The sequence below is a fragment of the Rattus norvegicus genome, chromosome 12, assembly GCF_021556685.1.
Source record: "Rattus norvegicus strain SHRSP/BbbUtx chromosome 12, alternate assembly SHRSP_T2T, whole genome shotgun sequence".
NCBI classification, from domain to species: Eukaryota; Metazoa; Chordata; class Mammalia; order Rodentia; family Muridae; genus Rattus; species Rattus norvegicus.
In genome coordinates, this window is record NC_141545.1 from 29512135 (window position 1) to 29525989 (window position 13855).

A 13855-nucleotide genomic window follows, 5' to 3' on the forward strand; every position below is an offset into this window, starting at 1 on the left:
AGTGTGTGTCTATGTTGGGATGTGCGCATGTAAGCACACAGAGGCCAGAAGAAGGCTGGAGTTAGAGGCAGTTGTGAGCAACAGGATGTGGGAGCTGGGAACCCTACTCAGGTCCTCTGGAAGATCAAGAGTTCTCGATGGCTCAGCCATCTCTGCAGTCCCTTTGTTTTTGTTTTTGTTTTTTTTTTGTTTGTGTGTTTGTTTGTTTGTGTTTTCAAGATATGGTTTCTCTGTGTAGTCTTGGCTGTCCTAGAACCAGATCTGTAGACCAGGTTGGCCTTAAACTCATAGATCTTCCTGCCTCTGCCTCCCGAGTGCTGGAGTTCTAGGTGTGTGCCACCAATGTCCAGCCTGCAGTCCCATTAGTTCCGTACTTTTGTTGCAACATTTGTGACAGTCGCTAATGGCACAGCTGAACAGGATTGTCAAGGAGAGAGCGATCATCCCATTCTCTGATCCTCTGGGCACTCCACCTGCATTTATTTATACCAAACTGAAGAGCTTCAGTGAGCTGAAAAGCACTTCTCCTGAGGAAGCACTCATGACTACAGACACGTGGCATTTGATTTGGCTCTTGAGTCGCCCTCCTTGGCAAGTCGATACTGACGGGTCAGGAGTTAATCTCTCTTCCTGTCTCAGCTGACTTGAAAGGATGTTAGCTTTCACTGCACTTGTGGGTCTTTTGGCTCATAGAGCATATTTTCTTAGTTTTTAGAGGCTCTGTGAAGCCTGCTTTTTTATCCCCCACTGCCGAAGGCGTCCTTTGACTGAGAGAACCTTGCTCTATTTGTGCACCAGCTCGGCAATGAGAGTTGGTTTGGAGAAAGCCCCGGACAAGCTACTTGTCCAGGGTCCTCCTCCACTGCGTCATACAGGGCCTTCTGGGTGTTAGGCTAGCCCATTTCTGCTCAATGAAGAACATGGTGACATCTTCAAACATGATTGTTGTGGCTCACCCAGTAAGGAAACAGCTGCCATCACTAAACCTTTTACTCTCACTGCAAAGGTAAAACTATCAGGACCCAGGGCTCCAAGTGGCCTCTCTGGTTTTTCATAAACGGAGGATGAGGACACCATACAGTGTCCCCCACTAACCAAACCCTCAAGCATTAATTCTAACTGTGGTTAAAGAGAGGGCTAATTATATTTGAGGGCCAGTGAGATGGCTCAGTGGGTAAGGGTACAATTTTTGCAAAGCTGGTGGCCTGAGTTTGGTTCCCAGAACCCCTATCAAGGTGGAAAGAAGTAGATATGACTCCACAAAGATGTGCTCTGACTCCCACAGGCCATGAGGCATGGGCATCCGTCTTAGTTACTTTTCAGTTACTGTGATAAGACACCATTGCCAAGGCAACTGATAGAAGAAAGAGTTTGTTAGGCTTATGGTTTCAGAAGGTCAGAGTCCATGACTATCATGGTGGGAGGCAGGCGGGCATAGTGCTAGAGCAGTAGCTAAGAGTTCACATCTTGATCAATGAGCACAAGGCAGAGAGAGCTAACTAGAAATGGTGTGGGCTTTTGAAACCCCCAAGCCCGCCCCCCAGTGACACATCGCCATCACCAAGGCCACACCTCCTAATCCTTCCCAAACAGTTCCGTCACTGGGGACCAAGTATTCACACATATGAGCGGACGGCTCATTCTCGTTCAACACGTGCATGAATGTGAACACACACACACACTAGTTCCAATCACCGCCCTACAATAATCATTCCAGATTATGTAGTGAGAGCCACATGGAAAGCCACCCTGACCATGTGACAATCACAAGTGTTTTGGTGACTCACCTTCCATTTTCACCTCAGCCTCGGCGTCCTCATTGGTCTCTGAAGAGACCACTGGAGTAGACCCTTAAAAAGAAAACATCTAAAATGACACTCATTATTAAGTAATCTCAGGTTTCAACAGGTTACTGTTCCCGGCTCCACTCTCTACCTCATGCTGGAGTTTTGTTTTGTTTTGAGGCCAGGACTCACTTTGTAGCCCGGGATGGCCTCATTTTAGAATTTCTCAGAAGGTTTACGTGTATGAGTGTTTGCTCACATTTGTATGTGTACTAGATGGTTGCAATTCACGCAGAGGTCATGAAAAGATGCTGGATCTCCTAGAACTGGAGTTACAGTTATAAGCAGCTATGCTGGTGCTGGGAACTGAACCCGGGACCTCTGGAGGATCAGCAAGTGGTCATAACTCCTGAGCCATCTCCCCAGCCCTGGTCTTGAAATTTTACGCATGTTTTGTACATACTCAAAACACAGGGAATTTAATTCTGTAAGAGGCAATCATCAGGCACCAATGTATGGTTTCAGCCTGAGGGACTCGGCTCGGTTAGTCAAGCCAAGCATGTACAAACACCGTATTCCGTCCCTAGCAGAGCGTAAAGATCAGGAGCGGAGGTCATCCTGTCTACACAAGGAAGCCTGTGGCCAGCCTAGGCTGTGTCAGACCTTGTCTCCACAAAAGTAAACATGATTTCACACGGGATTCTCCTATAAGGAGTGAGGGGAGATAGGAATGTCCACATATTACCAAACGATTGAGAGCTGTTCACACTCGTGGACACTGAGCTCTCACTCGATCACGGTGCTTCTTAAGTCTGTAGGCGACTACTGTGGGGTGGGGAGGGGCTGCTGGAGAGGTGACTCAGTTACTGTTTTGGTTTCTCTGTGTAGCCCTGGCTGTCCTAAGATGCCTTCTATGGACCAGGCTGGCCTTGAACTCACGTAGATCTGCCTATCCATGCCTCCTGAGTGTAGGGATTAAAGGCATGGGCCACCAGCTGCCTGGCCAAGATGATTTAGTTGTAAGTTTTTTGGGGGGGGGGCCTGGGGAGATGGTTCAGCAGTTAAGAGCACTGGCTGCTCTTCCAGAGGTCCTGAGTTCAAATCCCAGCAACCACATGGCGGCTTACAACCATCTATAAAGTAATCTGATGCCCTCTTCTGGCCTGCAGGTGTACATGCAGCTAGAGCACTCATACTCATGAAATAAACAATAATTAATTTAATAATTAAAAAAAAAAGAATGCTTTTTTTGTTTTTGGCTAAGACCAGAGTTCTTTCCTAATACCCATGTTGGGAGGCTCACAACTGACAGTCACTCCAACTCCAGGGGATCTGATACCTTTTCTACCCTCTGACTGTACCTGAACTCAGGAGCACAGACGCGCACACACAACCATTAGAAAGGAAATGCATTTTTTAAAAAAGTGAATTACTAGGGTTAAAAAGAGAGAGAGAGAGAGATGTAGGTATGGTGGTTCACAATTCTAATCCCAGCTCTAAGGAAGCTAAGGCAGAGGGTTCTTCTAAAAGGAGAGGGCTGGGTGTGATTGTGCACACCTTTAATCTAGCACTTGGGAGGCAGAGGCGGAGGCAGGTGGATCTCTGTGAGTTTGATGCCAGTCAGAGCTACAGAGTGAGCCCCGGGCTGGCCAGGGCTACGGAGTGAGTCCCAGGCTGGCCAGGGCTATAGAGTGAGACCCTGCCTTAAAAACCAAACCAACCAACCAACAACTAAAACAAAATGGGAAGAAAGGCCAGATGTGGGCTGTCACACCCTCCTCCCACATGTGGAGGCAGACAGGAGGCTCCAAGTCTGAGGCCAGCAGCTACACCATGGGCTCCAACCTGGCTACCCGCATCCTATGTCAGCAAACAAAAGGGCCTAGTGTGGTAAGGCCATGGTGGGCAGCGCCCGGGTGGGGTTCCCACTCACTGCACTAACGGATCAGGAATGCAAAGCACACAGCCCCTAATGCTGCTTCCTAAGACAGATGTGCCAGGAGGCCGCCTTCTTTATTTCCCCGTGATTAAGGGGAGGAGACACTTCACTTTCTTTTTTTTTTTTTTTTTCCATGTGGTGAGATTTAATGGGGGAATGAGACAAGAGGAAGGGGCAAGAAAAAGAAGAGAAAAAGAGCGACACTTCACTTTCTAACCTGCGGACGGTAGCTCCATTTCGATGACTTCACTGCTGGCGGAAGGATGCTGGCTTCCTGAAAGGAGAACAAGCAGTTAGGGCTCAGCACCAAACACGACGCACAGAGGTCACTGGACTGTCAACATGGCTCAGCAGGTAAAGGTGCTTGCAGCCAAGCGTGACGACCTGAGTTTGATTCCCGGGAGCCATGTTATGGAAGGAGCGAACGGAGTCCCAAAACTGTCCTCTGGTCTCTGCACGAGCACCACGGCATTCCCTCCTTTCTCCACCAATACGTAAATTAAAAACATAAGAAAGCATTTAGAGTAAGATAAAGAAGCCACGGAATGCAAGGGAAGCATTTTAAGGACTGGGTAGAGCGCTTAGCTCATGTGCAGGAAGTCCTAGGTCCCACACCTCCAGCGCCACGAAAAACTGGGAGTGGTGCCCACCTACAACCCCAACCCCAGCACTCAGGAGGTGGAGGCAGGAGGATCAAGAGTTCACGATCATCTTCTAGGACACAGTAAGCTTGGGGCCAGCCTGGGCTACATAAGTCCCTGTCTCAAAAAAAAAAAAAAAAAAAAGAAAGAAATAAAAAAAAAGGAGGAGTTACAGAAGCACGGGTGACCCCAGATCAGTGGCACCACTACAAAGTCCTTTCTGTTTTCTATCTTTAAAAAATTGCTTTTAGCAGGGCTGTGGCCTCCAGTACTAAGGAGGCAGGTGCAGGAAGATCTTCCTAAGTTCAAAGCCAGCCTGGTCTACAGAGTGAGTTCTAGAACAGCCAGGGCATGCAGAGAAACCCTGTCTCAAAAAAACAAAACAAAACAAAACAAAACAAAACAAAACAAAAAAAAAGAAAAATTATTTACGATTATGTGTATGCGAATGTGTGTGGGTGCATGCCACAGTGCATATGCAAAGGTCAGAGGTCAGTGGTAGAAGTTGGCTCTTTCCTTAGAATATGTGGGTGCTGGGGATGTTTACCCACTGATCCTCTTGGAACTGCTGTATTTTTGTCATCGTTGTTGTTATAGAAAAAACATATATCTTGGAATTATCTTAATTATTTTTTTAAAGATTTTTTTATTATTTATTATATATGAGTACACTGTAGCTGTCTTTAGACACACAGAAAAGGGCATCGGATCTCATTACAGGTGGTTGTGAGCCACCATGTGGTTGCTGGGATTTGAACTCAGGACCTCTGGAAGAGCAGTCAATGCTCTTAACCACTGAGCCATTTCTCCAGCCCCCTGTTTTATCTTAATTATTAATAGGAAACATTTTGGGCAGAGGGCAGGGAAGAACACAGGCATACTGGCTACGTCATGACATCACACTTCACTGTTCAGTATTTCCCAGGATGGTAGGTGATGTGCTCAGCCACCACAACAGTGTTAGTGATAGGGATATGGACCAGTTTCACAAGGAAGCCAGTGGATTCTGTTACAGCAATCCCACTGCTGTGGCCACGGCTATCTTCTAGGTTTACTCATTACTTTGTTTAATGTATGTACTGGCTACTTTTATGTCAACCTGACGCAAGCCAGAGTCACCAGAGAGGAAGGAGTCTCAGTTTAAGAAATACCTCCATGTGGCTGGAGAGATGGCTCAGTGGCTAAGAGCACTGATTGCTCTTCCAGAGGTCCTGAGTTCAATTCCCAGCAACCTATGGTGGCTCACAACCATCTGTAATGGGATCCAATGCCCTCTTCTGGTATGTCTGAAGACAGCAATAGTGTGCTCATATACATAAAATAAATAAATAAATAAATAAATAAATAAATAAACAAACAAATAAATAAATCTTTAAAAGAAAATGGCCCCCAAGACTCATTGGGAGTCATTATTGGAGGTGTGGCCTTGTTGGAGTGGGTGTGTCATGGGGGGCAAGGAGGTTTCAGAAGCTCAAAGGTGTCCCAGTGTCACTTTTGATTCGTGCTGCCTGTGGATCTGTTCGTATCTCTCCAGTATATTTACCTGTGTAACGCCATGCTTCCTGCCATGACAATAATGGACTAATAAAACTCTGAACTGTTAGCCAGCCTCAACTGAATGCTTTCCTTTATAAGAGTTGCCAGGGCCACCATGTCTTTTCGCAGCAAAAGAACACTGACCAAGACAGAAGTCAGCGATGACCTTGAACTTGAGATTCTTCTGCCTGTACTGTCTGAGCGCTGGGACTATGGGTGTGCCCCACAAACGCCCCACTGTATTTAAGATGAATTCCATCCATCATGGACTTTGGAAGGCAGCTTGCTAGTCTAGGTCAGCACACATACCCTGGGTTTGTGTGGTGCGTGTGGTCTATTCACACACGTGTGTGGGTGCAGGTGTCTGTGTGCATGTGTATGTGCTGGAGGAGGAATATCCGGTGTCCTGCTCCAACACTCTCCACCTTATCCAGCCCCTGGAGACAGGAGCTAGGTCAGCAAGCCCCAGATCCTCCTGTCTCGGGTCCCACCAGTGCTGACCCGTGACCACAGCAAGCTTTTTCTGTGCGTGCTGGGACCTGAACTCAGGCCCTCGTGTTTGCTCGGCAAGTGCTGTTCCCCACTGAGCCATCCTCCTGCCCCCTTTGCTCCTCTGTGTCAGCCCCTGGATGAGTGATGATTACCACTCCGCTCGTAAAGGAACTGGAAACACATTACCTTGTGCATTACACGGACTGAAATTAGGATCTTCAGACTCTGTCTTGATTAGCACGGCCGCTGCCATTGGCGAAGTGCCTGTGAGGGCAACAGAGACCACAGTTAGGGGGCAGGTAAGTGCAGCCAACCGACTGGACATCTCGTTTGGTGGGAATGGTGGCACACGCCCGTCATCCCAGCACGCAGGAGGTAGGGACAGAAACAGAACAATCAACTGTTCAAGATCCTCTTTGGAAGCGGGGTGTGATGGAGGATAGTCCCAGCATGTCAGAGATTGAGGCAAGTGGATCTCTGTGAGTTCAAGGCCAGCCTCATCTGCATGGCAAGTCCCAGGTCCACAAGTACTGAGTCTTAAAAATAAACCCCTCTTTGGCTAACAGTAAACTGGAGGCCAGTCTGCAGGGGCATGCTGTCAGTGACCTAAAGATTTCCCTCCATCTCTCAAAGGTCCCACTACCTCCCAGTGCATCTTGGGAAACACTGTTAACAATGGCCCTGTGGGGGTCTCCAGAGTGAGAGCTCTGGAGAAGCATAGCCAAGAGGAAAAAAATGAGTCATCTATCTCAGCTGAGCAGAACTGGCCTGTGGGGTGTGCATCTCAAGTCCCAACATGGCAGCTTTCAACCCTCAACTCCTTCCTGGTCAACACTAGTGACAGGTGCTTCTCCAGTCTCCGCTGTCACTGGCTTGTATCTTGGACGGCCAGAGGATTTAAAAGCCAAATATCCTAGAGGTATATGCGGGATATGGACAGGTGGCTAAGAGGATGTGTTATGCTGTCATGGAGACTAAGTTCTTGTTCCAGGACACTCGAAGGCCAGGTGTCCCCTATAACTGTAATCCCAACTCCAAATGGAACAGAGACAGGAGGACTGCTGGATCTTACAGGCTTCCAGTCTAGAGCAGGAAACATGAGTTTCAGGTTTAGGGAGAGACCCTGCGTCCAGGAATGGCTGGAGTGACAGAGGAAGTCACCCGCTATCTTTTTTTTTTTTTTGGTTCTTTTTTTTCGGAGCTGGGGACCGAACCCAGGGTCTTGCGCTTGCTGGGCAAGTGCTCTACCACTGAGCTAAACCCCCAACCCCAGTCACCCGCTATCTTATTCTGCCTCAGCACACACAGAGGTATGCACGCCTGCGTATGCACACACGATGGACATACAAAGACTGTATGTGGTGGCTCACACATGTGATCATATACACACACATAGCTGGATGCCTTTTTATGCATATATATGTCAGAAGAGAGGCACTATGCATGGGTATGGGGAAACTGGACCTCCGGAAGCGCAGCCAGTAACTCTCACACTGAACCATCCCTCCAGCCCTATAATCTCACATTTTAAATCTGTGCTATTTAGCCGAACTCTGCCTTGGGGGAAAAAAAATCTGACAAATTTCAAAACTGAAGATGCTTTTGGAGTCAAACTTTATTTATTTAAATTTTTCTTTTGGATTTATTTCATTTTCAAGTGGCCCCCTGACCCCCTGGAACTGGAGTTACACAGGGTGGGCTGGGAACCAATGTGGGTGCTGGGAACCAAACCTCTTTCCTGCCCCTTGCTCATTTACTTTTCTGTGTGTGGTGTATGCATGTGTACACACACGCCATGGAGGGCGGTGTGTGGGGGGCGGAGGGCAGCTCGTGGGAGTTGGTTCTCTTCTTCCAGGATGTAGATCCTGGGGCTTGAACTCAGGTCATTAGGCCAGTGTCTTTACCTGCTGAGCCGGGAGCAAGCATTTCAGATAAGCAGTACTCACCCAGTATTCTACAAATCTGATCCTAGTTACAGCTAAATGATTAGTAGTCATTTCTATAAGAGCGTCAGTCAGATGACAGACTGCTAAATATTCCATTGTCAAACATCAGTGTACCTACCGGAATCTTCCATGGGTTCAGTTTTCACACTGACGGGACCGTAGCTGCAACGAGAAGAGAACCAGGTCAAGAATTAGGGTGGAGCCAGGCATGATGGCGCACGGTTACTATCCCAGCACTTGGGAGGCAGAGGCAGGTGGATCTCCGAGTTCGAGGCCAGGTCTACAGAGTGAGTTCCAGGACAGACAGGGCTACACGGAGAAACCCAGTGTCAAAAAAACAAAAACCATTCAATCAATCAATCAATCAATCAATTGGGTCAGGAACTTTTTATGTGCCGGGTGTTTTGCTGCATGTAGGCATGCATACCGTGTGTGTGTGTGACTGGTGCCTATGGAGGTTAGAGAGGTGTCAGGTCCCCTAATACTCAGTAGCAGGTAGATGTAAAAACTGCCTGCCATGGGTGCTGGGAGTCATACTGGAATCTTCTGGAAGAGCAGCAACGAATCTTAAGTGCTGAGCCATTTCTCTAACCTCCTTAGCCATCCCCCTTCCTTCTTTCTTTTTGACGCAAGGTCTCATGTGGGCTGTCTCTCACCGTATAGCCAAGGATGGCCTTGAACTCCTGATCCTCTTGTCTCCCTCCTCCACCCTGAGATTCCAAGGCTGTCACTCATGATTCCTGGTCTATACTATTCATACTACGCCTTTATGAATTCCCGATTTATTTATTACTTCTTTTTACCTGTCATTTGGTGGCGCTGCCGGCCTCTCGGCATCTGTCACCGTCCCAAGACCACCTGTGCAAGAACAAAAAGGAACACGCTAGTCTCTTTCAGCCCCCAAATGGGACTCACATGCAAGGACACATCCTTTGAAAACAGAGGAAAAAGAATTCTCAACTCAAGGCCACCACAGACATGCTAGCCAGGGAGGAGGCTGGTCAAAACCATCTCTGCTTATTACAGCAGCTGATGGGCCACCCCGGAAGTGGGCAGGCAGTGCCTGGAGTGTAGGTGAGGACCCCAGCCTGGCTGCTCACCAGCTGGGTCACCTGAGAGTCACTAAAGTGTGCTTCTTCATGGAAACAGTGAGGGCTGGTGAGTAGCTGGCCCTCCCTCCACATCCAAGGGCTCCCAACCCCCAGGCTAAGGAGACTGTGGAACAAACAAACAAACAAATGCACGCCTGCTGTCCTGGATATGCAGAGGCTTTCTGTGTCATTATTCTGTAAACAATGTGACATTACCTTTCCGGTTTTGTTTTGTTGTGGTTTTGTCTTTTAAGGCTGGCCTGAAATACCCTGGATAGCTGAGGGGGACAGTCAATTCCTGATCCTCCTGCCTGCTCTACCTCCAAAGTAGTACAGGAGTTCCTCCTCCTCCTCCTCCTCCTCCTCCTCCTCTTCTTCTTCTTCCTCCTCCTCCTCCTCCTCTTCTTCTTCCTCCTCTTCCTCCTCCTCCTCCTCTTCCTCCTCCTCCCCCTCCTCCTCCCCCTCCTCCTCACCCTCCTCTTCCTCCTCCTCCTTCTCCTTCAAGACAGGGTTTCTCTGTGTAGCCCTGGCTATCCTGGAACTCACTCTGTAGACCAGGCTGACCTCAAACTCAGAAAGTCCCCCTGCCTCTGCCTCCTGAGTGCTGGGGTTAAAGGTGTGCGCCACCACTGGTGGGCCCTTTATTTTTTTTTTTTTTAAGATGTATTCATTTATTATATATAAGTACACTGTAGCTGTCTTCAGATACACCAGAAGAGGGCATCAGATCTCATTACAGATGCTTGCGAGCCACCCTGTGGTTGCTGGGAATTGAACTCAGGACCTCTGGAAGAGCAGTCAGTGCTCTTAACCACTGAGCCATCTCTCCAGCCCCAGGGCCCTTTATTTTTAAAACTTATTTCTTTATTTGGATTATGACTTTTTCTTTTCCTAGCTTATTATTTTTAAGTTGTATTTTTGGTGCTGAGGATTGGACCGGGGGCAGGGCCTTGCATAAACCAGGCAAGTCCTCTCCCAAACTAATCGAGTGCTGTCCCGCTCTGTCCCCTCAGCCCTTTTGCTTGTTTGCAATGTTATCTCAGTATGTAGCTTAGGCTGGCCTGGAACTCATTCTATGGCCCAGGCAGGCCTCAAACCTGTTACTCTCCTGCCTCGGCCTCCCCAGCACTGGAATGAGAGCCTTTGACCACCATGCTGGCCAGTCTCACACTTACCACTCTTGCCTGTCACCGGCTATTCAAAGTGGGCCAGATTGGATTAAGGCGTACAGATGGGGCTCAGGCCTCACTTGAAACTGCTCTCCTGGGGCTGGAGAGATGGCTCAGTGGTTAAGAGCACTGACTGCTCTTCCAGAGGTCAGGTCCTGAGTTCAATTCCCAGCAACCACATGGTGGCTCACAACCATCTGTAATGGGATCTGATGCCCTCTTCTGGTGTGTCTGAAGACAGCTACAGTGTACTTATATATAATACATAAATAAATCAATCTCTAAAAAAAAGAAAATAGGGGTTATTCTGGGATGACAGTCATCTGGTCATCTGACACTCGACCATCAAAGTATAGATTTTTCTTTGGACTTTTAAAACTGCTTGTTTTTTTAAACTTTTTATGTATATGTGCCAGTGCTCAAATGTATGTATCTCATGGATGCCTGGTGCCCCTGAAAGCCAGAAGCAGGCATGGATCCCACTGAACTGGAATAGGAGGCAGCTGTGAACTGCTGTATGGGTGCTGGGAACTGAGCCCTGGTCTCCTGCAAGAGTTATAACTGCTGGAGCGTCTCTCCAGCCCTTTCATTGGATTTTTTTTTTTTTTGAGACAAGGTTTTGCTAGGTAGCCCAGGCTGGTCTTGAACTTTCAACCTTCCTGCCTCAACCTCTCAAAAGCTGGGATGACAGTGTGACACTGTACTTCTCTAACAGAAGCCAGAGGACAAGGACCTCACAAAGACCCCCACAAACGGGCCTGAGGGGGATCATACTGGCTTAGATACACAGCAAACTCTGTAAGTCCTTCCTCTACCTGTGCTGTCTATCATGGCATCCCCTTTATTCTACTGTGTTGTTGTTGATTTTTTGACTTTCTTTTTTTTTTTTTTTTTTTTTTTGGTTTTTTTTTTTTTTTTTTTCGGAGCTGGGGACCGAACCCAGGGCCTTGCGCTTCCTAGGTAAGCGCTCTACCACTGAGCTAAATCCCCAGCCCTTGACTTTCTTTTAAAAGCAGGGTCTCTCTGTATATCTTTGGCTGTCCTGGAACTCACTCTGTAGACCAGGCTGGCCTTGAACTCAGAGATTCACCTGCTTCACCTTCCCAAGTGCTGAGATTAAAGGCGTGTGCCGCCACCTTCAGACAACATGCTTTGTAAACTGCTAGAGGAACAGAGCTCCAACTACATTTATAAAATAATAATTTAAGAAAATAAGAGGTAGACGTGGGTAGATTTCTTCTTTTCTCTTCTTTTTCTTATTTTATTTTTTTAGATTTATTTATTTTTTAATTTATATGAGTACACTGTATCTGTCTTCAGACACACCAGAAGAGGGCATCAGATCTCATTACAGATGGTTGTGAGCCACCGTGTGGTTGCTGGGAATTGAACTCAGGAGCTCTGGAAGAGCAGTCAGTGTTCTTAACCGCTGAGCCACCTCTCTAGCCCCTTTCTTTTCTCTTCTTTATTTCTTTCTTTTCGACAGGACCTTACAGTGTAGCTCCGGCTGGTCTAGGATTTACTAGATGGACCAGCCTAGCTTTGAACTCACAGAGTCACCCCTGCCTCTGACTCTGAGTGCTGGGATGAAAGACACTCGACTTGTTACTATGCCCAATCATAAGTGGATGGGTTTTCAGATGCTTCTGGCAGAGATATCTGAGGGGGTTGTGGGGGGGGGGGACACAGGGATATCTCCATTGCTGTGAATCAAAGGGACAGAAGACATCTGGGTTCCCACAAGTCTGTCACACAGCTCTGTTATCTCAAGAGAACCAGCCTGAAGAGACCAGCTTATTCTGTCTACTTAGCCTTCCATCCTTTGAGGGCGGGGCCTGGATATGCAGTCTAAGCTGATCTTGACCTTGCTATGTGGTTCAGGCTGGCCTTACCTCCTGAACCTCTTGCCTCTGTATCCCCAGGGCTGGTTCTACCACAGTGGGCCACCACCCCAGTGAGTCTCTGTTTATCCTGAGGGCCATATGGCTGTAGAGCTTTCTAAACCAGCTCTTCTAGCCCCATGCCAGCTTTGGGGATGACTCTGACATCCCACGAGCACCACCATTTTCCTGGCTTTTTCCTAAGCAGAATTATTCCTTATCCTCATTCTGAGTTTCCGAGACACAGGAATGAATGCTAGAGCCCTCAAAGCCAGAAACCCCTTTGCAGGGCTGGTACTCACAGGCGCCATTTGACTCCCTACATCCACACATGCCTCTGGAGGATCAGGTGGCTGTCACTACAGAATCTCCCCAGCCTGGGCTGTGAAGTCTCTGACTGCTATCTCTTCCTGTTTAGGACCTTTGCATAGCCCTTTAGTGTCACAGTACCATAGGTGTTTGTTCCCTCCCCTCCTCCTTTGTGGTGTTGATGAGAGAACCCAGGGTCCCATGCAATGATATACAAGCATTCTTCCATGGAGGCAGGCCCAGAGCCCATCACTGAAAGATTCTAGGCAGGAGCTCTACCATTGAGCCACACCCTCAGCCCCTCACTGGGGGATTCTAGGCAGGTGCTCTACCACTAAGCCACGCCTCCAGCCCCTCACTGGGGGATTCTAGGCAGGGGCTCTACCACTGGATAATGGACAATTTCTCTCCCACTGAGCCACGTGTCTAGAACCTCACTAATGGATCTAAGCAGGCACTCTATCACTTAGCTGTGCTCTGAACCACTTACTGGGGGATTCTAGGCAGATGCTGTACTACTGACCACACACCCTCAGCCCCTCAAGTGGGCAATCCTATAGGTAAGAGATCTACTATCAAGCCACCCCCCCCCCCAGCTCAGTGCGGTGAAATGGAGGAGTGTATTAAAGCATGCATCGTCATCGTGACAGAAGAAAGGCTTTGGTGCTTCTGGGCAGCCATGGAGGATCAGAACCCGCTACTTACCCAGCTGGCTCTCTGCACCTAGGAAAGGTCTGCAAGACAAACCAACACCATTACCCAACACGAACACAAGCAGAACAGTCACACACAGTGAACGACACTTTTACTTTCTTGCATAGAACCCAGGGCCTGGTGCATGCGGGTGAGTGGTCTACTTCAGCCACCTCAGCTGTGGCCCCAGATGTGGTAATTCCTTTCTCTCTCTCTCTCTCTCTCTCTCTCTCTCTCTCTCTCTCTCTCTCTCTCTCTTCTCTCTCTCTCTCCCTCCCTCCCTCTCCCTCTCCCTCTCCCTCTCCCTCTCTCTCTTTCTCTCTAAGACAAGGTTTTGGTACATATCCCAGGCTGTCCTTGAACTCACTATAACTT

At 48.2% G+C, this 13855-nt stretch overlaps 1 protein-coding gene across 2 annotated transcripts in view; it reads right to left on the reverse strand.

Moving 5' to 3' along the window:
• The window catches only part of Gtf2ird2 (GTF2I repeat domain containing 2), a 36586-nt gene that overhangs the window by 8479 nt on the left and 14252 nt on the right, over positions 1–13855 (reverse strand). For both annotated transcript variants that reach the window (XM_087577999.1, NM_001393697.1), the window contains 6 exon segments: positions 13493–13521; positions 9142–9196; positions 8457–8500; positions 6579–6656; positions 3941–3997; positions 1788–1850 (listed from right to left, as the gene is read on the reverse strand). Coding sequence is in view for 1 of the 2 variants with exons in the window: in NM_001393697.1 (NP_001380626.1) it covers positions 1788–1850; positions 3941–3997; positions 6579–6656; positions 8457–8500; positions 9142–9196; positions 13493–13521 (326 nt within the window). In the remaining variant the exon portion in view is untranslated.